The following is a 21,863-nucleotide window of genomic DNA, read 5'->3' on the forward strand; positions in this document are numbered from 1 at the left end:
CTTGTGCTGCGTAGCTCTGGCCGGCTCGCTACGAGTGACTACGCGTCGGGTGACCGGGGCCCCGCGTTCTCTCGGCGAACGCGGAACGGGCGGCGTATCGGTCCGGCTGCGACTTGCGTCGATCGCCCTCGCGCGCAGGGCGAAAACCGAAAAGCCCGAACATCCAAGAGCAGGACGAGGAAGAGAAGTCACAGAAGAGAAGTGATCTATTATCGGGTTAATAGAAGGCGGTATCCGGTGTGTATGACTCTATACTGAAAATACCGCCACGCCACAGCACACACACACACACCCGCCACGCGGTCACGATGGTACTGCGACGGTGTATCATTCACTTTATGCCACCGTTGCATATCCGGATATGCAACGGTGGCATAAAGTGAATGATACACCGTCGCAGGTACGAACTGCTACGACGTACGAGAGGGAGAGCGCGCGCGCGAGAGAGGTCAGAGGAAGAGGTGTGTACGGTAACGAACGAGCCCCCGTGTAAGCCCCTGCTCTTACTTAGAGCGAAGCTGAGAAGCGCGCGCCTCCTCCGCGTCCCGGTCCCTGAGCGCTTCCCGGTGGTGCAGCTCTCCCGCCAGCGCGCCGTGCTGCCCGACGAGAGAGACGTACAGCGAAGCGAGCGAGGCGTGCGCCGGGTCCCCCGCGGTGAGCATCGCCGCATACTTGTCGACGAGGACGTCGCAGAGGGTTGCGTAGTCGCGGAGAGACAAGAGGACCTCCTGCGCCGCCGCGCCGACGGCGATGTGCGAGGCGGCGCGGGCGTACGCCGCCTGCCTCGCCGCCTCATCCGCCGCAACCGCAGCACGCAGCCGCGCCGAGGCCGCCGCCCGCGTGCTGCGCCGTGACTTGGCCGGCGAGGCGGCTATCTTGTCAAGGATCGCCGCCGCGGCCTTCTGAAGCGAGGTGTCGGCTGTGTTGAAGCTATCGAGCACCACGTCTGTGCACTTCGTCCCCGCGGCGCTAGCCTGTACAAGTGCCTGCACCACGGCTGGCTGCCGTAGCAGCACGCGCTCGCGCGCCGCCGCAATCTCCTTGTGGGAGCCTTGCCGCGGTGGCAGCGCTCGCGGCGGCGGCGGCACTGGCGTCGGCGGGGCGGACATGGGAAGGCTGTCCATCGACAGAGATGATGGTGCCTTCCACATTTCCGCAGGTGGCGCCGTATCCAGAGGGATCTCCACAAAGGCCGCGGCCCGCACTGCCCGAGGCGGCGCCCGCTGCGTCCTCAGAAACACGTCCTGGGGCGTCACTGAGGAGGACGGCGCAACCGCTGACGTTCGCTTCGCGGAGCGCGACGGGCAACAGCCCAGGCAGCCCAGGCAGCCCATACGTGCATTCACTGTACTCCGCGGCCTTTCGGCGACCTACCGGGTTTTCGTACAAGTCGACGCTGTTCACAAAAGCACAAGATGTCCAGTCCGAGCCTGGCTGTTCGTCACCTTACTACATACATACATACATCGACACTGTCTGTATCTGTGTGTGTGCGAGAATAGCTCCGCCGTTCATGGAGGCAACCGATGCGAGTCGACTGGGAGAGTTCAGACGTCGCTCAGGCGCCTGTCGTCTTTCGTCTTTTGTCGCATTTCGCACACGCGCACGCCGCGCGACCCGCGTCGCTCCGCGAGGGCATGAGCCTTCCGCGATTCGAGCCCGCAGCCAAAAGCTGCTCGCTCGAACCGCGGCCGACTCTGCCACCGCGGCCGCAGCTGCTGAGCACTCCAGAAAACTGGTGCCTCATATGCTGCCTCCCTGCGGATGCTGCCGGCGAGCCTGGCGGTCCGCTGTACTACAAGGATGTGCTGACTCGATTCTACCTCGAATTCTTCTACCCCCACGACTCGGAACACGAATGTGACAGGACCATCGGGTCCTTCGGCCACCAAAGCGGGATCACCCGAGAGCAGCTGAGCCTGCCTCTGGCCTCGCCTCCCTCTCCTTCAGGCATTCGTGGCATCCTATGGGTCGTCCAGAGTATCGACCTCTGGCTTGTCAGCCGCCCCACCGAGGGCACCATGAAGTACAGCGATCGCCACCTCGCTGGCCTCTCCGCAGGCCCCCCCGACCGCGTCGAACTCATCGGCGCGGGCTCTCTCAGCGACGGGACCGGCCCCAGCTTCGGCTGAGGGCTGACAAGCTGCCGAGCCCAAATCACTGTGAGAGTCGTGATTTCTTGTCGACTGGTGTGTTGTCGTCGTGGTTTCGTATCAAGAATACTCACTCACTCACACTGTCTGTATCTGTACGCTAAAGCGCACCATCGCGGCTCGAGCGTCTCTGAGAGGGCCACCTTGCTCTAATAAGAATTGGCCCCTTAGGCTTAGCTGGGAATAGGACCGCCGCAAGACAGTGACAGTCACAAAATGGGGTCCTGTTCACAGACCTTGAGACTTGAGCACCGATAGGGCTGGTACGGTCAACCCTCGCGATCGTCTCGCCCTTCCCTCACTGGTGTGTTCATTGGGGGGTCCTCACAAACACGGCTCACGGGACAGGGTCGAGGTGCACGCCGCCGAGGCGGTGTCGTCCCCCCCCTCCATCATCTCACTGTGAGACGTCGGCGGTTGTGGCGGTGTGACCGATCGAGCCAAAAGAGGAGCTTGTTCAGCGGGATCCGGGAAGTCGGATCACCCGGGATGCACTGTCTCACTCTCTGTGATTCTGTGGGCCTGAGTTCACCACACGACACCATCCCGTCACCACTGGGTTTGTGTGTGGGGTCGAAAACCACTCCGGGATGGGCAAGCCGAAGCCCCATAGTTTTGAGTCACGCATACCTTCTTATTCAGAAGGAAATACCTCCGATGGCGCGCTCTGCGCGCTGGTCTATCGCAGGTCGCTATCGCCACACACAAAAGCACAACCCCGGGCGCCCGCGAAATCGGCAAATCTCGCACGACGAGACAGCACAGTGCGTCGCAGTCGAGACTCGAGTACGGCTTTATACAAACGAATGCGCCTGCGGGCGGACCATTGGGGCAGGTGGGGCGGACCCTCCGCACCGACAGCTCACACTTCACAGTCGAGTCGCGGGAGGGGTGCTGGAAAGGAAACGAAAGAAAGGCTTTGCTCCTCACTGATCTAGAGCCGTGTTCCAATCCCCGCTAAACACTGGATCCGGGCGGCTGCGCGCTCAGGAGGTCTGCACTCGGGTCCACGCGCGGGACGATGGCGCCGCTGGAGAGCACCGCGATGGTCCCAGGCGGCGTGAGGAGCGAGCCACCAGGCAGCGGTAACTCCTTGGAAATTCGTTCGCAGTAGCCCTGGTGCGACCAGCGGAGAAGCGAGCCTCGCCAGACCAGCCACGCGGATGACTCCTCCTCGCCCTCCCGCACTAGCTCCAGCATTGCACCGTCGGGAAGATGCTTCACGTCGCCGCTGATTGCATGCCGCCGCTTATGCCCGCCGCCATCGATGCGCTGCGTGTGCAGAGCGGTGTCCACTCGGGCGGCGGACCACCTCTCCTCGGACGGGTGGCTCCGCGCCCATTCAACCATGAATGCATCAAAGGCGGCGCGGCGGCAGCAGCTGCAGGGGCGGTGGCCGGCCGCTAGGGCGGTCGCTTCGTCGAGGAAGAAGAGTTCGGTGTAGCGACTCGGGGAGAAGAGGACGCGCCGCCGGCCGTTGAAAGCTCTGTTGTCATTACGCTGCACCTTCCGAGTCCGGTCCACCTCTAGCTTGCACGCGAGCCACGCCTTGCTGGCAAAGGCCCTCACCACCTCCTTGTTGTCGTCGTGCAGGCACCCCCGATTTCCAAAGCATGCAGTCTGGCGAGGGTAGCGTCGCCACTGCTGTGCCCCACGGCGAGACGCGATTCTGATATGGTCGGCAGCCGCCCGTCATCGGAGGCCCCCACCAGAAGTCCCGTGTACTTCCCTGTTTCACGGCATGTGTGTGTCTCTCTCTCATGCTGTAGGTATTTGTTGGCAAATCAAGACACAGATCTAAATCACAGTGGGTGGAAAGCGAACGAGTTACTTAACAGGGGTCAGTTAGTGCGGGCCACCCTGTCCAGAGGCGGACGGAGGTGCCTTTCTCTCTCTGTTTGTTTGTGTTTTGCTCATCAGTGTACGTACGTACGTACTTTTAGCTTACTGGGAGAAAAGAGAGAGGGGGTTGTGTTCTCTAGGCCCCTAGGGGCCCTACGCGCGGCGTGAGAGCTCGGAAGCGAGCTTAGCACGCGGCGATCGAGGATGGCACGGTTCACCCCCTTCACCGAAGCGATCTCTCCCTCAGTGTATGTAGCTCTTACGTACATTCCCGGACGGAGGAGGACTGCTGACGGGGTTTGCGATGAGAAGCGATCCGAACGTGGCATTCGGGTGATCAGATCACTACTTTCTTGTAGGTATGTTGTTGGCAAATCTGGGATCTTGCGATCGAGTCTATGCAGCCCTCGGCCACGCTCTCCTCTCGTGGCTGATAAGCAATGCGATGATCGCAGACCAGGCGATGGAGATGGCGGGGAGCACGGGTGTGACTGCTCACCAAGGCCGAGGGGGGCACGACACGCACCGACCCTTCACGAAACGGCATGTGGTCCTCCGTACGCGTACGAGGGTCTCCCCTTCTTCGTGACCACCTCTAACTTTCGATTTGCCTTCAACAAACCTCTAACTTTCCATGAAGACGTCCGTCCTTCGCGCCGCTTCAGTTGCGAGCATTTAGCGTCACGACGCGGCGAGCACAACGCAAACCCCGTCAGCAGTCCGCCTCCGGGTGTGTTCGTAAGAACTACGTACGGACAAATATGGACCTGGACGATTGCTTTGCGTACACGACAAGCGTGAGGGTGAGAGTGCGCCACAGGATTCTCGGCTGCCTGTTTTATGGCGTGAGCCTGTCCATTCTTGTCGGCTACGTGGGGGTGTATGAGCTCTACATCCGAGAACGGTGGGGTGAGCTCGAGGCTCTCGGAGGGACACTCAAGGTGACTGCAAGGCCGGACGAATCGCTCGTTCCGGTTGACACGCTTCCCTACTGCTCACAGGCTGTCGTGCATGGCCCTTCGCCTGCCGTCCGCAAGCCTTGCATGTCTTTTGATCGTGTGACGACAATCGCAGAAGCCACACCGCAGACCCTCCTCGTGGGGACACGGCTCGTATCCATTGTCGAGCTGCGTAACAAATCCTGCCGCGCGCATACTTACGGCTGCGAGCGGTGGGCGCCGCACACGCGCGATGACGCCTTTGTTCCAGACGTCGAGCGCCACGCGGTCATTGTGCAGCACGAGCTGGCCGATTCGGCGAGCGGCCGCGAGGGGTTCGACACTGCTCTGCCTCGCTCGGCGCCCCTCGTGTCGGGGGATGGCGGCGCTCTGCGAGTGGTTGCGTGCACCGGAGTGCGAGATCCCGATCCTGCCTGCCCCTTCAGCGGTGACCTCCTCCATGTGCGAGATCTGCTCTTTGTGACTGGGCTCGACCTTGACGCGCCTTTGCAGGCTACATCGTCGCTGCGCGTGCGTGGGGTGAGCTTGCGGCTCGAGCTAGTGTACAATGGCTCCGGCTACAGCTATCGCGCGAGATCCACCAAGCTGGACGCGAACGTGCTGCGCGTGGACACCCTCAACGAATCGGCCCGCGTAATATCCGGCCTGCACGGAATTGGCCTAAGCCTTGTCGAGACCGGCGGAATGCGGCGGCTTGAGTGGCGTACGGTGCTGCTGACGATCATATCCGGATTTGCGCTGCTCTCAGCTGCCAAAACCGTCGCCGACCTCTTCCTGCTGCACTTTGCACCGCGGCGGGACGACTACCGCCTCTTTGTTGAGCAGGTCGCCTACCTGCTTCCCACATCAGAGGCTTACTCAGCCCTATGCCCTGTGCCTTGAGCCCACTACCCGCCTTGTTGCCCGATAGCTGACTCCAGATTTTGGGCCCGACACCGAGCACGAGGCGCAAGTCCTCGATCGAGTGAGCCCCGCCGCTTGCCCACCCCGGCCTCCGCGCGCAATCAAACGCATCTTCCGGCCTGTTTTATGTTTAGGTTCTCGCCCGCAAGCGACGAGAGCGCAACGAGGTGGCACTCAGAGAGGTGGCTGTTGCGGAGACAGCTAGCATGAGTGCGCCTGCAGACGCGGCGCTGCTGTCCGGCGGCGAACAGCAACAACACTGAACTGACTCAGGTCGAAGTGAGAGCCTCCTAGTACCTCCCTTTGACCCTTTCCCCCTCGTTTCCCTTTTTTCAAACAGGCAACCCAATCAAAGAATTTTACAAGAAAACTCGCTCCGTCGGAAAGAAAGCAGGCGCCTCCGTGTCGTTCACGTGTGTCGTGTGTCCGAGAGCGCCTCTTTCACAAGAGGCGCAGCAAAAGCAACAGTGCGCTCTGTGCCCCAACGCGATCTGGCGCCTCCGGCCTGCTCCTGCGCGGTCCCTTTCCATTCCCACTGGCCCAAAACGCTCTGCAGGCACCGATGGTCCCCTTGTGGGGGGCTCAGTTGAAGATCGGTGGAAAGAAAGAATTCTTAAGATACAAGCCTCTCTCACAGCACACTGGCACGACAAGGGCGCGGACTGGCGCGGACTGGCACACGCACCGGCTCACCACCGGAGCCGCCTAAGCGACTCCGTTAAGAACGGCAATGCATTCCGCACCGTGCACAATGCCGCTCTCCCCGAAAGAAAGAAAATTCTCGACGATGGCGGCGGCCGCGACGAGCTCTGAGCCCGAGGTGGCCTCGCTCCTCGGGTGCGCCGCAGATTACGTCCACGCCTCCATCTGCGCTCAGATTCGGCGCTTCGCTGCTGGCGACAGCCCGTGGGCGCTGCAGGTCGGCCCGAGCAGCGCCGGGCCTGCCTCGGGTGACGGAGTGCAGCTAATCGGCACGTGTCCTGCCGGAAGCGTGCTGGCCTGCTACCCTGGCGTCACGTACGCGCTCGAGGATCTCCCAGTGATGAGCAAGATCGTGCTTCCGGGCAATGCGTACGTCGTGGCTCGACGCGACGGCGTCCTTCTCGATGCGAGGCACAGGCTGCACAGCTCTCACTACTAGTGCGCAATACCGATCCGGCGCGCGCGTCTACCTAGGCCCGACGGCGCCAGCGCCGCTGTCCTCGAGATGGCCAGGGCACGAGACGCCGCGCGCAGGACGCCGCAGTCTCCCGCCGGCGGCGGCGCGTTTGCAATTGGCCACAAGGTGAACCACCCGCCGCCGCATTCGAGGCCGAATGTGCTGCTCTACCCGTTCGACCTGCAGCGCGGGCAGCACGAGGAGCTGCAGGCGTTGCTCGGCGTGCTGCCCTTCCGCCCGCCCACCGAGGGCGAGCCCGCCTGTCGCTCGGCGGTCCTCATCGCGACGCGACAGCTCGCAGACGAGGCGCCCCTCGTGCGGCCCGCTGGGGAGGGCACCTGCGCCGCCGGGAGACTCCTTGTGCTACCTGCCGCCGTCTGACAGACCCGACTCTTCCGCAGGAGCTCTTTCTGGACTACAAGTTGCGAGTCGACGGGCCAGTCGAGCCGTGGTATCATCCCGTGGATCGCGAGGCATGAGCTTTGTGACTCACTGAAACTCTCTGTGTGAGATCTGCGCGCGGGTGCGCGAAACCTGTTGGCCTAGCGATTATAACTACCCCCATGTATCGCCTTCCCACCCTTCACGCTCCGCGAAAAGTGTCTCAAGAGCGCTCAGGGTGAGTTCGCACTCTATTAATATGCCCTCGCTCGCCACACGCGACTCTCGTGTCTGCACTGTCTCGGAGCAGTGCACAGCTCATGATAGACTCATACCTCGCCGTCCGGGTGCGCCTGGTTCATCGACGTGAACTGTCGCCTCAGGTTTGTTTTTACCCGATTGAGCTGAGTCGTCGCCCGTTCCAACTGCAGACAGACGCGAGTCGGTGGGTGTGAGTGGGTGGGTTCGGGGACGTGGTCTGTGTGGGCCGGGGTGGCGAGTGCCAGAGTGCCGCTGCCCGCCGCTTCCCGCCGCTTCCGCTCTTCGGCGCGAAAGGAGCGGGTGCGTTGGAAGGCGGTGGTCAACATCTTGACGCTCGAGCGGTAGGTGCTCGCCTAAGCGACCATCACTGACCCCGGTCGCTAGGAGAATCATTCTGACGACCCGCGAGCCATGCCTCGCCATGTGGTAGTGGGCGCGGAAGAAGCTGCTTCCTACAAGCAAGAGGCGGCGGTGTGCTCCGGGGGGGAGAGGCCTCTCGCACTCGCGTGGCGGCGAAGTGACTGCCGAAGAAGAGGTTGCGCTTTGTGCGTGCCCGCTCCGAGATGGGGCCGACCGCGCCTACCAGATGCGACGATCGTGACCTGCGCTGGGCGCGGAGCGCGTGCGGCGATCATGCACGCACCGGTCTTCTCCACCAGAACAATCGGGACGACGGCGTTCTCGAACCCTCTCCGTTTGAAGCAGAACCACGCTCGCCAGTCGATCCGCGGGATCGGGTCGACAACGTTGGCGGACTTTGTGTTCTGATTCGTCAGAGCAATCGCCTCGCTGCAGCAGGTGGGCGCTGGCGCAACGCCGACGACGTCGCTGCAGCCGGGGCCGGGGCTGCTGTGCGTCGTTCGCTTAAAGTAGGCGGCACCCTCCGCATCAGTCCAACGGTAGGCTCCGTAGGTGACCGAATGAATCTCGAGCTGCAGCCCCTTGTCGAGCCTTTGCTGCTGCTTGACCTGAAGCGGCCGTAGGGGAAGGGGGTGAAGGGCGAGATCGAGGGAAGTTTCTGACGTCACATGCCACACACACCTGGTCGTAGAAGAGGTGGAAGGCCTGAGCCAGCGTGGCGCCGTGAGAGACGCCCGTGGACATGATGCGGTTGATACCAGCGTCCTCGAGCTCGCGCGCGGTGAGCGGCTCGAGCGCTCGCTCCGTAATCTCTGCGGTCAGGTGCACCCGGCTGGGAGCTTGCTCGATCAGTTGCCTCTTCCACTCGGCGGGGAGCGCAAAGCGCGAGTCGGAGCCAAAGAACAGGTTGCGCAGCAGCAACCAGAGCTGACCTAAGTGAGCGAATGTGTAGAACAGCTGTGGCACTCGCCAAGGGAGGGTTCGCAAGAGATGCAGCTCACCAAAGGTCTCGATGAAGTGCGCCTAGTCGCGGCGCAAGGCGCGAGTCAAAGTGCACTGGGGTGCACGTGCTTTTGCGAGCGGGGGCTGAGGGGGCACCTTGAGTCGCAGCGCCACGGCGTCGTCGCCGTCGCCCCACTCGCTCTCGTCAAGGGCGTCCACGGGCGAGAGCCGGAACAAAGAGGCCACCTGCTTTCCCAGCTCTGCCCGAGACATGAGCCGCGTCCTCGACCAGATGCCCCAGACGCCGGTGCACAAGTTGTTCATCGTGTGCATGAAGTCAAAGGCAACGTACCTGCAGCGGTGGCACAGCCTGGGTCCGCTTGGTGTCTCGTACGGCAGATTTGGCAGTTGCGCACAGCATGTCGTTATCGCTCGCGTTGTCGGTGCTCGAGCCAATATACGCAGCAGAAGACCGGCGGAACGGGTCTTCAGGAGCCTAGAACAGCGCCAAGCGTTCGATCAAGCTGAAGTGTCCCCAGAAGATGCTTGGGGTAATGCGGCGCACCTCACTACCGCTGCTTGCCCCCTTGTCCATGGCAGGCGGAGCCTCGCCGTTGTACGGCCGCCCATCCACTGTGCTCCGCCGCCACACACGAGCTCTTGCTTGCGTCTGCTCAAATCCAAGCACGTCGGCGCTATCCCAGATTAGGGTGTAGTACCGGTCCTTGGCCGGAGCGGGCGAGGACTGCGGCTTTGGCATGCGGATCTTGACCGAATACGACGGCGCCCCGCCCTCAAACTGCGGCCCTCCGGCGGCGCGGCGGAGCAGCAGCCGCCTCTGAAGCTCGCGCCGCTCGTCGTCCTCCGGTGGAGCGACAGGGTTTGCCTTAGCCCATTTACTCAGCGGCTGGCGTGCGACAATGCGCCCGTGAGCCCAGCACCAGTCTGCTATCCTTCCAGGGCACGGCACCGGTCGGCTCTCGCCAGCCCTAGCATGGTGAGGGGCAGCGGTCGGGGCCTAGTTGGTTCGAGAGGCATGGGTCGTGGGTCTTCGGCGGTCATGCCTAGCAGCACATGCGCGCAGTACGGGTGTGTTCGTGCGGGTACTTTGAGGCGAACCCTGCCATGTTGGCTGCAAGAATGCTGGTGATGAACAGCGAGCCTTCGTCGGCGGCACGCAACGCCCATGGCGGCAAGGTATCGAGCGCTTGATTTGCCACTTTTTCGGCTCGAAGGACCGAGGGGCGCCGATTGATGGGAGGCTCCGCAATTTTGACCTGCTCCTTTCCCTCTCGGATGTCACCGTCGCCGCTCACCTCGCGCCCTTGCAACACCGCCGCGCCATCGTCACCGTCATCGTCTGCTTCCTGAGCCTCACCTGCCGGAGATGAGCGAGGTGTGAGCGGATACATTGCTAGCGTCCAAGGTACCCCCACAGTGAACGCGGGACTCTCTTTCCATCTAAGATGCCCTGCCCTTTGCCTCGGGCTCGGCCTCAAACTCAATGACTGACGGGCGCTCTTGCCCTTTAGTCTCTGGTGCGTCCACCATCGTTGAGTCGGAGAGGAGTCTGCTGTATGGGTTGGGTTCCGTGCCGAAGGGAATGGTTAAGCGTGGAGATGCAGAGTCGTCTCGCAGGCGGAGGCCGAACCACGGGGTCGGACGTACGTGCGACCGCCGCGCACTTATTCCATAGTCACGACTGATGACCTCGCTGTGGGCCGGTGTTACTCGTAGGTTTGTTGACGTCACGGTGTGTTTCGCGCGGAGGCGGTGCCAGAGGGAGCGAAGGTGCTCCGCCCGCTGTCTGTTCGTTGGGGGTCGTCACCCGCCCCATCATGCAGGCAAACAAAAACAAATATAAAATGTTGCATGCATGCCGCGTATACTCGCTGTCGGTGCAGCGCACTACTCCGCGTGAGCCTGCTCGTTGCGGTGACGAGGATAGGAGAGCCCGGAGGAGCTCCGCTAGGGCGGTTTGATCGCCGTGTTGTTGGTATGCTTTCGCGCGCACGGATCGCCTGCGTTGTGCAGATATGGTTGTACCCTTGAGAGTGTCTCTCCGCGCACTCTCTATCCCCCCCCCTCCCCCCGGGTAGGGAAACGAGTGATTTCTTGGGCGGCGGGGGCGCACCATGGGGCGCACATACACATTAAAATACAGTATACACTCTCAGGCGCGAGGCGGCGCAGGCCCCACATGGCTTTTATACACTGCCGCTCGACAAAGCCCCCGGGCCCTCCCAGAGCCCGGGGATGTAGTACGTGGCGCGGTGCAGCTTCGTCCAGTCCACGCACGCCAGCAGTGAGGCGCCCGTCGCCTCCTCCACCCTCCTCAGCCGGCCGAGCAGCAGCCGCAGGCCGGCGGCGAAGAGCTGCGCGTCCACCGCCGTGTGCTCGTCGAGGGCGGCTTGCAAGTGGGCGGGCAGCGCCTCGTGGTCGCGCCTCTCAACTCCGTGGTTGAAACGCGGCATGGCAAGCGGGGCGGCAGCGCGGCAGTCGCACGAGGCTGGCAGCGAGCCGTTGGCCTGGTAGTGCAGCAGACAGACGGACGGCTCGAGCAAGTCGGTGAGGCCGACCCACTCGAACGCGTGCAGCCTGGAGAGCGCGGGCTCGAGCGGCGGCTCGAGCGCGTCAGCGCCGCCGCCCGCGCCGCCCAGTACGCGGAAGTGCTGCCCGAGGCTGCCTCCCGCGCTGCTGCAGCTGAGAGCGTGCGCCTGCGTGTTGTGCAGCGGGAGCACGGACAGCGCCTCCGTGCGCGGCCGGGCAGCGAGAGCCTCGGCGAGGGCGGCCGACCAGTTCCCGTCGAAGCTCGTCCCGCAGTAGCTGCCGCACGCGTGCTCGGTCGCGCGGAGGACGACTTCAGCGGCGTACTGCGGCAGGTCGGCCGCCACGCGCGACCAGGTGTTTCGCGTGTGCGCCGTGTGGCAGTGCGAGAAGAGGGAGAGGAGATGCGCCCGCGGCGAGCGAATAAGCAGGCCGTTGAACCCGCCACCGACCCGCACATCCGAGGCGCAGCACTCGCAGTTGGCAGCGCAGAGCACGCCGCTCACGCTCGCCGCCGCCGCCGCGCACGCCGCGCCCGCCGAGGTGGAGAGGTTGCGTCGCCAGCCGGAGCCGGTGGCGGCGCGGCGGCAGTGCGAGTAGTCGAGAGGCGGATGCGGGTGGGCGGCGAGGTGCAGCTCGAGCGACTCGCCGCCCGTCTTGATGATGTGGAAGAAGCGAAGCGAAGAACCTGCGCGGGTGCCGAGCAGCCGTGCGGATGCCATACACCTCGCGTCCCAGTCTTCTCTCGACGGTAGCTGTCGCAGCCGTATCGGGGAGGCGAAGTGGCACCACGCGGTGTGTGCTTGTGGGAGTGTCCTGGGCGTGACACGCGAGCGCGTCCCTGTGCGCGCCTGGCGGCGGCATAGCCAGCGGCAGAGGCGGAGGAATGCCGCGGGGCAGCCCTCCTCCGCCGACCGCAGGGCGAGAGCGGCGAGAGAGGCGGAGCCAGCGCGGCAGCCGCGGCAGCCGCGGCGGTGGCGGCGGCGGCGGCGCGAGTTGCCACTCGTCGAGTCGGAGCGTGTAGAGGCGGGCGGGTAGGACGGCGTCCCAGGCAGGGCCGGTGGCGGAGAGCGGGTTGAGGTAGAGCCGCTCGCAGTAGGTGAAATGCTCCTCGCGCGCGACTGCCGCGTCGGGCAGCACGGTGCACCTGCGGGGGTAGACAGGGGAGGAGAGGCGGCGGCGTGGAGACGGTGCAACGCGTGGCTGCGACTACCGCATCGAGGGCGGCGCACCCGTCCACCAAGCGGGCCGCCCCCTCCCCCGCCCCCTCCCCCGGCGCAGCGGCCTCGAGGCGGGCGCAGTGCTGCGGGTTCCTCGTGAACGCCCACGTGACAAAGGCGCCTGCGGCCGGCCAGTCGAAGCTCGTGAAGCCGAGTGGTGTGGCGCGGACCTGCTCACAGCGAGGCGTGTGAAGAGACGCCGCCCACAGCCCTGCCGCCAGAGGAGCCAAGTTGTGGTCGGACCGCCATGCGGCCCTTGCTGAGGGTCTTCGCGGCTCGGTCGGCGGGCCGGAGCACGGCGATGGAGGCGTACACGCTCGCGTTTGCCGCCCGGTGGTTGACCATCGTCACCAGGTGCAGCGCGGCGTCACTCGAGAGGCTACGGTGCACCCGAGATGACGCGAGATGACGCGAGATGACCCCGAGATGCGGTGCAGTGTGACGCCGCAGAGCTGTGAACTGAGCACCGCGCACTGCACTGCGCCTGTCGCGCGTGGCTCCCGAGGGTGCCAGAGACAGCTAGCTGAGACAGACAGGCGGGTGCTAGCTGAGACAGACAGGCGGGTGCTAGCTGAGACAGACAGGCGGGTGCTAGCTGAGACAGACAGGCGGGTGCTAGCTGAGACAGACAGGCGGGTGCTAGCTGAGACAGACAGGCGGGTGCTAGCTGAGACAGACAGGCGGGTGCTAGCTGAGACAGACAGGCGGGTGCTAGCTGAGACAGACAGGCGGGTGCTAGCTGAGACAGACAGGCGGGTGCTAGCTGAGACAGACAGGCGGGTGACAGACAGGCGGGTGCTAGCTGAGACAGACAGGCGGGTGCTAGCTGAGACAGACAGGCGGGTGCTAGCTGAGACAGACAGGCGGGTGCTAGCTGAGACAGACAGGCGGGTGCTAGCTGAGACAGACAGGCGGGTGCTAGCTGAGACAGACAGGCGGGTGCTAGCTGAGACAGACAGGCCGTGTGGCGCCGCATCTACGACTCGAGCGCCGGAGCAGCGGGATGGCGTCCGAGTCGGCAGAGATGTGAGGCCCAAAGTAGGCCGCATCAGGGCAGTCGCCGAGGCACTCGGTTCGGTTGGCGAGGCAGTCGAGCCTGGCAGTGTGTGTGCGCAAGAGTCAGTTGAGTCAGCGAGTGCGGTGAGGTGTGGTGTGTATCACTGTCAGCTACGAGTACAGCGGTGAGATGTGGCGTGCATCACTGTCACGAGTACAGCGAATGCGCTCGAACCCAGCCGAGTACGCCTCCCCTCGACGGACCCTGTGTCCCGCATCTACCAGGCTGTCGGCCCGCGGATCATCAGCGGGGCGAACGCCGTCGCCTCCGCCGCCTCCCCGCGCTGCAGCCGCCCAAAGGCTGCGCCGACCGCGGCGAGGGCGGCGAGGCCGTGCGCCTTGAAGGCGCTGGCGAGGCCGCGCTCGTCGGCGCTGCCTGGGCGGCGCCGCTCCGAGTAGCCGCGCGGCGGGAGGGCGGCCTGCGGGCGGGGAGAGGACGCTCTTGTGCAGCGCCGGCAATCTCGGGCATTCTGCCTGTGTGCGTGCTGTGGCCGTGCGGCTTGGACGTGGCGTATTCGAGCACACAGAGTCAGTGAGAAACATCCGGGGGGGGGGGGGGGAGCGGCCTCGTCGGCGTGGCTCGCGGACAGGTAGAGCAGAGGGTGGTGCGAGCGCAGGTAGAGGCTGCCCTCTGTCTGGTTTGCGAATCGGAACAGCCGCAGCACCGTCTCGAACTGCGTCCACTCGGCGTGCAGGTGGGCCGGGATCACCACCAGGTTGATGGCGGCGGCAGGCAGCCCGCTCGCGACCAGCGCCCGCTCGACCAGCGAGTACGTGCGCCGGTTCGACGTGACGATGTGGGCAAAGAGGCCAGAGGCCGATGCGTTCAGGCTGAGGTGATTCACGCTGTCGGCGAGGCTGCCGAAGACGACGCCTCGCCGCGGCGTCCACGCGGCGAAGGTGGTGAAGGAAAAGTATTCGGCGCTGGGAGGCCGGCGCGCCAGCAGCACGACTGCATCTCGCTGCCGCACGTGCATGATCGGGCTCGGCAGTGCAAAGCCCAGGAACGGGAGGACCGTGAACATGTACGGCGTGTTTGGGTTCGAGCCAAAGTGGTCCGCGAGCAGCGACCAGCCCGCGGTGTCTCTGTCGCGCTTCAGCTCGCCCACACCGGAGATGGTGAGGCCGGCGGTCGCAGCTATCTGCGCTGCGAAGGCGTCCTTCAGCGCGGCGACGTCCGGGTCGGTCGAGCGGGGAGGGAGAGGCGGGAAGAGCAGACCGGCCCACACCGAGGCTCCGATCAGCACGGCGAGGGCGGCGGTGGTCAGGTGGCAGCAGAGCATCTTCCTGCTGTCACGGGCTGTCACTCGCTCGCGAAGGGAGCTCTCCGCGATGGCGGCGCTTGGAAAAAATGTTCCGGTCTTCTGTCGAGGCGGCCGAGGTGGAACCGTCAGTGCACGGAGTTGCACCTTCTCCGACTGCCCCGGCTAGTTCCCGAGGTCGCGCGGGGCTGACGCGCTGACCCCTGCGTCCCCCGAGACCTAGCGCGGGTGGGTGGGTGGGTGTTGGAGGGGGGCTCGCTGCAAGGAAGGGCTGTGTAAGAAGCCGATCCCCGTAGTCCGCCCCGCTCCTCCCCATCGGGCCGCATGAGCGGCCACGCCTCGCAGATTCGTTTTCGCGCCTGGGTCAGGCGCGCGGGGCATCCCCCGGGTAACATCTCTTGCTCCACACCGAGCGCCATCGGTCCGGACCGGCGTGGTCATTGAGGGTCTTCCTGTCGCCTGCGCCTTGTCTGTCGTGTGAATTGCGGCGCGTGGGCGGGCGGCCCGCCCGGCCGTCGGTGAGCTGAGCACCCGGGGGCACCCCATTTCGGTAGCCGTTTTTTAGGGGTTTCAGGTAGGTAAGGTAAGCCGAGGCGCGTCCCCCGCATGTTTGTTTCTTCTTTTTTGCGAAGAGGCACAAGGACACGTCCACCTCAGGTCTCGACCTGTCCGAGCGACGTCGGAGCCTTGCTCGCGGCTCCGCGTCGCGCTCTGTGGCTTGAAAAGCGAGAAGTCGGCGATCGGATCTCGGCCTGCCTGTGAGTACACGGGGCCAGACCGGCACGGCGAGGGCCAAGGACTGCGGCGCTCCATCAAGCGTGACGATCTTTCCTCGGCTGTCAAGAGGGGCGAAAGCTTGGAGAAGGACCTCGTAATGGCGCGGCGCGTTTGCGTCGCTCGGAGCAAAAGACTTCCCCGTGGGCAGGACGCCTGAGTGAGTACGCAACCTCACACAAAACGGCGGCTGACGCGCCGACCGTCTCGGGCCACCGCGGCTCGAGTTTCAAATCGCGTTGCCACCCACAATGCAAACAACCATTTCCAAGTTCACGAGACCGGCAAGAAAGACCAAGATGACGGCGGATGGCTGCCGGCAGCCGCCTCGCGGCGCAAGCGATCCGCAAAGAGGGCGGCATCACCCGCGCCCTCTCACGCAAGCAGCATCGTGAGCAGCACCTCGACCCGAACGGCGCGCTCTCTCGGCGGCGGCTCGACCGCCTCGGCCGCCTCGACGAGCCTTCGCGGCCGGCGCCCCGACATCTGCACCCTCGCCGACGGCGCGGCAGTTCGCGGCGTCGTCCGCGGCCTCACCACCTTTGGCGCCTTTGTCGATGTTGGATGCTCCAGGGACGGCCTGCTTCACGTGTCAGAGGCGGCTGAGCTTCAGCTGGCGCGCCTGTGCGTCGGCCAGCGGCTCGACCTCTTTGTCAAGAGGGTGGACCCGCTCAAGGGAAAGCTCAGCCTGTCGGCGCGGCCCCTGGACAAGGAGCGCGCCGCACGCGAGGCGAGGTGGGCGGCGGAGAGGGAGGCGGCGGCGCGCGAGCGGGCGAGGCGCGAGGCGCAGCAGCAGGCGCGGCGCGAGGAGGAGGCGCGACAGGAGGAGGCTGCGAGGCGGCTGGCCGAGGCCGAGGCGGCCAAGACTGAGGAGGCGCGCGCGCGGGAGGCGGCGGCGGCGGCGGCGCGGGAGGCCGCGGGGCTCTCGCTGCCGATGGCCTCCCTGGTCGGAGGCGCGAGTCTCCCGCCCCCGCCCGCGCCGCCTCCGCGCGAGATTCTCGCCCGCAAGTTCGTCCGCGGCCGCGGCACCCTCACCCTGTTCAAGATGCCGTGGGCGACTCGCTGCTGCTAGGAGGGCGAAGGCGCGCGGATCGAGCTGCTGCAGGGCCCGAACAACAACAAGCAGGTGATCGAGCTGTGCACGGAGGACGGAGGCTGCAGATACGAACACCCGCGCCTTACTTGCACGCGCGGCTCCAGTGGTGTGCCCGTGTCCGTGCCAGCGCCTGGCCAGCGCGCGCCAGTCCCGCGTCCAGTGTCGTGCGAGGGTGTTCTGTTGTTAAAATACTGTCCCGTTTTGCTGTTCACAGCTAGGGACGGCCTCTGCGGCAAAGTCAAGCAACCCCACCACCCCACCTACCGCAGCAAACCTTCGGCTCCCGCTCAGAGGCCCGCCGCGCCCGTGCGGCGCGCCGAGGCGGCCCCGAGGCCGGCGCCTTGCACCCGGCCCGCGGCCGGCACCGCCTCGCCCCACAACTTGACCGCCCTGCGGCCCCTGCGCAGGCGTACCACAGGCGTCGCTCAAAAAGCGACGCCGGGTGTGGGCTGCTCCCTTGACCCGTCACCCGCCGCGCCCTCGCCCGGCCGTCTCACCGCTCACGGAGCGCTCGGCTGCTCGCCGCCGCCGCCGCGCGTCCCGCGCCGCCACGCATGCCCCTTGGCCCTTGCCCTGACGCGCGCTCTGTGCAGCGGCAGAGCGCGCGTCTGTCACAGACGGAGCAGCGACCGCTGCAGCGGTCGCTGCTCCGCCCCTCCGTCGCGCGCGCCGCGCGCGCGCTGCCGCCGCCGCCGCCGCCGCCGCCCCCTCGCCCTCCTCGCCGTCTTCCCCACCCCTACCCGCTGATGCGCGCGCGCGGCCGCCGCGCGCTGCGCGCCCCCGCCCCCGCCCCCGCCCCCGCCCCCGCCCCCGCTGCCAAGCGCCCCTTCCCCGGTGGGTGTGCGTAGAAAGTGGAACCAATCGAGAGGTGGCAGAAGCCGCCGTGTGTGACACATATTGCGGCACGTGAGTGAGACAGACGGCCCCGCCGGCGCGCGCGCGCAGCGCAACAGGCGTTTTTTATGCAAACAGCAAACGGGACGGCCTGCGCAGCCTCTAACTATTCAATTATAATCACCCGTCTAAAGAAAGAAAGAAAACGGACATCGCAAGGGAGGGATGGGAGGACGGCACGCCGCCACCACACAGGGATTTTAAGGAGAGGGGGGTGTGGTGCGCTAGCCGTCGCCCACCCTTGGGCGTCCGCCTCTTCCTATCTCTCTTCGCAGTCTCTCGCCGATTCTCGCTGCAACCTTCAAGCTTCATGCCACCTCGCGGTCGTCCCACTCTCGTCGTTCTCTCCCTTGTCGCTTCTTCCTCTGTCGCGTCGCTCTCCTCTGCCTCGTTCTGCGATCACCCGTCTGACAGCAACGGTCAGCTATGTTTCTTCTTAGATCGCTTTTTTCTCACCTACTCGCCACCGCTTGCGTACGCCGCGCTCGCTCGCCTCCTCGCGCCCACAGATGGGGATCGTCGAAGAGGTCGAAGCGCAGCTGGCTGCGCTCAACGCGCGGCTGCCCGAGCTCGAGGGCAAGGCCAACAAGAAGGAGCGCACGGCGGTCAACAAGCAGATCTATACGCTCGAGAACGACGATACATACGTGGCGGCCAAGAAGTCGCAAATCGAGGGAGGCAGGGCGGCGGCGGCATCGGAGGAGGACGCGGCGCACGCGAAGCGGCTCGAGGAGGAGGAGTCGGCGCGCGCAGCGGCAGAAGAGGCGGCAGAGGCGCGAGCGGCCGCCAAGGTGAAGGGTGCTGCGGGTGCGGGCGCTGCGGAGGAGGAGGATGGCGAGAGCCACCTGGAGTTCAAGCAGCTCAAAAAGGGCGATGGCGAGACCGCGCCCTCCAAGGGCGACTACGTCTACTGCTGCTACACGGGCACGTTTGCTCCGGGGACTGAGCACGGCGGCAAGGACCTCTCGGGGAAGCAGTTCGACTCGACGTGGGACAGCAAGCTGAAGAAGCATAGACCGCTCCACTTCCAGCACGGCGGCGGCAAGGCGATCCGCGGGTGGGACGAGGCGCTCAAGCGCATGACGCTCGGCGAGAAGGCGGAGCTGACGATCGGGCCGCGGTGGGCGTACCGCAAGGGCGGCATCCAGGATGACGCGGGCGGGTACGTCGTGCCCCCGAACGCGACGCTGTGCTTCCAGATGCAGCTCGTGGGCGTGCGGGACGCAAAGCACGACGATGCCAGCATCCAATGGGGCAAGGGGAGGGGGTGAGCCGAAATGTGTGTGTCGGTGAAACGCGCCGTTTTTATGTATGTAAAAGAGGGGACGGCTCGATTCGTGGACGGAGGGTGGACGCGTCCAAGAGGGGGGTTAAGGGGGGACGGCTCGCATTGGTCATAAAAAACGGCGGTTGAGGATTTTGCATCTCGGCTGCATCCAATGGCGTGGGTGGGCGCCTCCGGATCACGGTCACGTCGGCGAGGACAGCGACGGCGTCGTTGGTGGACCGCCGAGACGCAGGAGGCGCGGCGGAGCGGCTGCGCTTGGACGCGCCGGCGAGGCTGGCCGGGCACGCTGTCGTCGAGACAGGCACGCACGTCGAGATCCTCGGCGAGCAGGGTGGTGGTCGGCCACCATCACGTGGCGGGAGGAGGGTTCGGGCGGCCGGCTCGTGTGGATGCGGTCGAGTACGACGGCTATCCGGACGCCGAGCCTCTCCTCTCCTTAGAGGAAGAGACGTGGATGCAGGTGACGCTCGGCACCGGCAGCGCGGCCCCTAATACCAGCGGTGAGGCGAGCGACGGCGAGAAGAGCGACGGCGGGGCTGGGGACGCGCTGCCGTCCAGCGCGACCGACGTCGGCGGCGCGGTCGCTACCGGCGGCGAGGGGAGCGGCGTCGAGAGGGGCGGCGGCAGCAGCCGGGATGGCCTATGTGTTATTTATTTACACTAAACTCATCCCAACACCATGGTGCCTCTGGTAGTAGTGAGGTGGGATCTGCGTGTGTCCCCAAACTCTGTGCTAAGGCGCTCTGTCGAGAGCAACTTGCGGACGAGGCGGTCGAAAGGCGTATCGTATCCGTACGCCGACTCGATCACTGCGAGGATGCGGCCTCGGTCCGTGGAGTGAGCGTAACAACTCGCAACCGCCTCGCGCCCCGCCGTCTGTGGCGACGGGCGGGTCGGTGCTAGTCGCTCGCTCAGATGGACCTGCGTGGCAAGACAGTACGCGAGGTGGAGGCCGGCGCGCGGATCCGCGTTTGGTACGAGGAGGAGCAGGACGGCGGCGGTAAGGCCCGCGTCGCCTACCTCGGCACCTATTCTGTGGGCCCATCCCTCGGCAGCCGTCTACCGTCTTGCAGAAATATGTCGTGAGCTTGGAGTTGGACCTTAGTAATGCAGAAGCGTGTACACCCGTGAGACTTCGCTTAGGATTGCACACTTGCACAGAAGTTGGGAGGCTCCAAAAATGCTACTAACCCCCTACGAGTCGGCAAGCCTTGTCGGCAATGCTTGATCGGTGTCGTGTCCTGTTGGGTGCGCACTTGGAGCACTTGGAGTGCGCTCGTCGAGCAGTAATGATCAAATCTGGGTTGATAACATAAATACGCGGAAAGTAATTTTGAAACGGCGGGCGTTCCTCCATGTAGAATTATATCAGACTTAAATAAATAAATAAACAACGAATCATAGAAAATCCAAAACCCCAAAATAAAAACGGTCAAACTCTGAGACGAGATGGATATCTTGGCCCCTCGAGTCTTCTATCGAGCTCTCCTCGCGCAAAAATAAAATATTCTTAGCTTCAAGCCCCCCTCCGAGACTAGAGACAGTCACCACCCGTACACAGGAGAGATGGGAGTGCCCCCCGCCCCCACTTGCCCTGACTACACAGGATAGCGTGCCCCGATAACGGCGACACATAGTGGGGGACACTGCGCAAGGAGGGGGTGCGAAGGCTCATTGGGGTACTAGGTGGGACCATGAGGGGGGGTGGGCGGGGTCCTGTGGGGGTGAAATGTTGCGCGGCGAATTCGAACCTACCCCCTCGCCGCGCCGATCCTCACGCGGAGGGTAAAACCCTGTGGGACAAAACCCCCCCGCGGTCGGCAGTCTTCAGAGTGGACCCCCCCCTCCCCAGCCTCCCCTGTGCATCTCGCACCCCCCCCCGCTCCCCATCGGTGACTCGCGAAGGACACGGACACTCGGGGTGAGGGGGGGTCCCCCCGGAGGGGGCTCTGGGGCATTGTTGGGTTGATCGCTCGTGCCGATCTCGGGTCGATCTCGGGTCGATCTCGGGTCGATCTCGAGTCGATCTCGGGTCGATCTCGGGTCGATCTCGGGTCGATCTCGGGTCGATCTCGGGTCTCGGGTCGGTCTTGGGTCGGTCTCGGAGTGGTCTAGAAAAGAAAAAAATGTGGGGCGAGATGAGGCGAGATGAGGCGAGGTGAGGCGAGGTGAGGGGCGATGAGGCGAGATGAGGCGAGATGAGGCGAGGTGAGGCGAGATGAGGCGAGATCAGGCGAGATGAGGCGAGGTGAGGCGAGATGAGGCGAGATGAGGCGAGTGGCGAGATGAGGCGAGATGAGGCGAGATGAGGCGAGATGAGGCGAGATGAGGCGAGGTGAGGCGAGATGAGGCGAGATGAGGCGAGGTGTACCTCGGCGAGATGAGGCGAGGTGAGGCGAGATGAGGCGAGCGGGTGAGGCGAGATGAGGCGAGGTGTGAGGCGAGATGAGGCGAGGTGAGGCGAGATGAAGCGAGGTGAGGCGAGATGAAGCGAGGTGAGGCGAGATGAGGCGAGATGAGGCGAGACTAGGAGGCGAGATGAAGCGGGATGTTGTGTGGCTGCTTGTGCTGCCAAGCAGGCAGCACAAGCAGCCATACAAGTGAGCTTTGGGGTTGTGTGGCTGCTTGTGCTGCCCGCCTGGTAGCACAGGCGATCACCCGACATCGCGTTGCATTTGCGCACCAAGCCGCGCCTCATCTCAGCATCGACGCGCAGCTGCATAGATATCATCGCGCACTACCGCAGCTTCATAAACGCCACTCCTA

General features: G+C 64.7%; 4 protein-coding genes across 4 annotated transcripts; 2 read left to right on the plus strand and 2 right to left on the minus strand.

The window, feature by feature from the left end:
• Positions 1-3,110: 3,110 nt before the first annotated feature.
• EMIHUDRAFT_194234 (hypothetical protein) lies at positions 3,111-3,849 on the minus strand (the record flags this gene model as incomplete). The annotated part of the gene is made up of 2 exons (XM_005794116.1): positions 3,111-3,728; positions 3,796-3,849. 2 exons carry the CDS (start codon positions 3,847-3,849, stop codon positions 3,111-3,113), a joined length of 672 nt encoding a protein of 223 aa, XP_005794173.1.
• A 907-nt stretch (positions 3,850-4,756) lies between these two features.
• On the plus strand, positions 4,757-7,397 carry EMIHUDRAFT_94977 (hypothetical protein; the record flags this gene model as incomplete). Its single annotated transcript, XM_005794117.1, has 5 exons — positions 4,757-4,936; positions 4,997-5,779; positions 5,865-5,991; positions 6,706-6,935; positions 7,143-7,397. The coding sequence occupies 5 exons, from the start codon at positions 4,757-4,759 to the stop codon at positions 7,395-7,397; spliced, it is 1,575 nt and encodes a 524-aa protein (XP_005794174.1).
• A 6,604-nt stretch (positions 7,398-14,001) lies between these two features.
• EMIHUDRAFT_194239 (hypothetical protein) lies at positions 14,002-15,486 on the minus strand (the record flags this gene model as incomplete). The annotated part of the gene is made up of 4 exons (XM_005794118.1): positions 14,002-14,202; positions 14,449-14,943; positions 15,013-15,070; positions 15,455-15,486. 4 exons carry the CDS (start codon positions 15,484-15,486, stop codon positions 14,002-14,004), a joined length of 786 nt encoding a protein of 261 aa, XP_005794175.1.
• Positions 15,487-15,695: 209 nt separating this feature from the next.
• Positions 15,696-20,471, plus strand: EMIHUDRAFT_447456 (FKBP-type peptidyl-prolyl cis-trans isomerase). The gene is made up of 6 exons (XM_005794119.1): positions 15,696-16,210; positions 16,332-16,480; positions 16,892-17,021; positions 17,323-17,357; positions 18,319-19,118; positions 20,457-20,471. The coding sequence occupies exons 1-5, from the start codon at positions 16,129-16,131 to the stop codon at positions 19,078-19,080; spliced, it is 1,158 nt and encodes a 385-aa protein (XP_005794176.1). The 5' UTR covers positions 15,696-16,128; the 3' UTR covers positions 19,081-19,118; positions 20,457-20,471.
• The last annotated feature ends 1,392 nt before the right edge of the window (positions 20,472-21,863 follow it).

This window comes from Emiliania huxleyi (genome assembly GCF_000372725.1).
Source record: "Emiliania huxleyi CCMP1516 unplaced genomic scaffold EMIHUscaffold_1, whole genome shotgun sequence".
In the NCBI taxonomy this organism is placed as follows: domain Eukaryota; phylum Haptophyta; order Isochrysidales; family Noelaerhabdaceae; genus Emiliania; species Emiliania huxleyi.

What these genes read in the sequence shown, in the direction of transcription:
- EMIHUDRAFT_447456 (XM_005794119.1), top strand. Translation starts at nt 16,129, where the DNA reads ATGGCTGCCGGCAGCCGCCTCGCGGCGCAAGCGATCCGCAAAGAGGGC. An exon ending in TTGCACGCGCGGCTCCAGTG is followed by an intron (nt 17,022 to 17,322) that starts GTGTGCCCGTGT and finishes GCCCCTGCGCAG; the next exon opens with GCGTACCACAGGCGTCGCTC. An exon ending in CGCTCAAAAAGCGACGCCGG is followed by an intron (nt 17,358 to 18,318) that starts GTGTGGGCTGCT and finishes TCGCGCCCACAG; the next exon opens with ATGGGGATCGTCGAAGAGGT.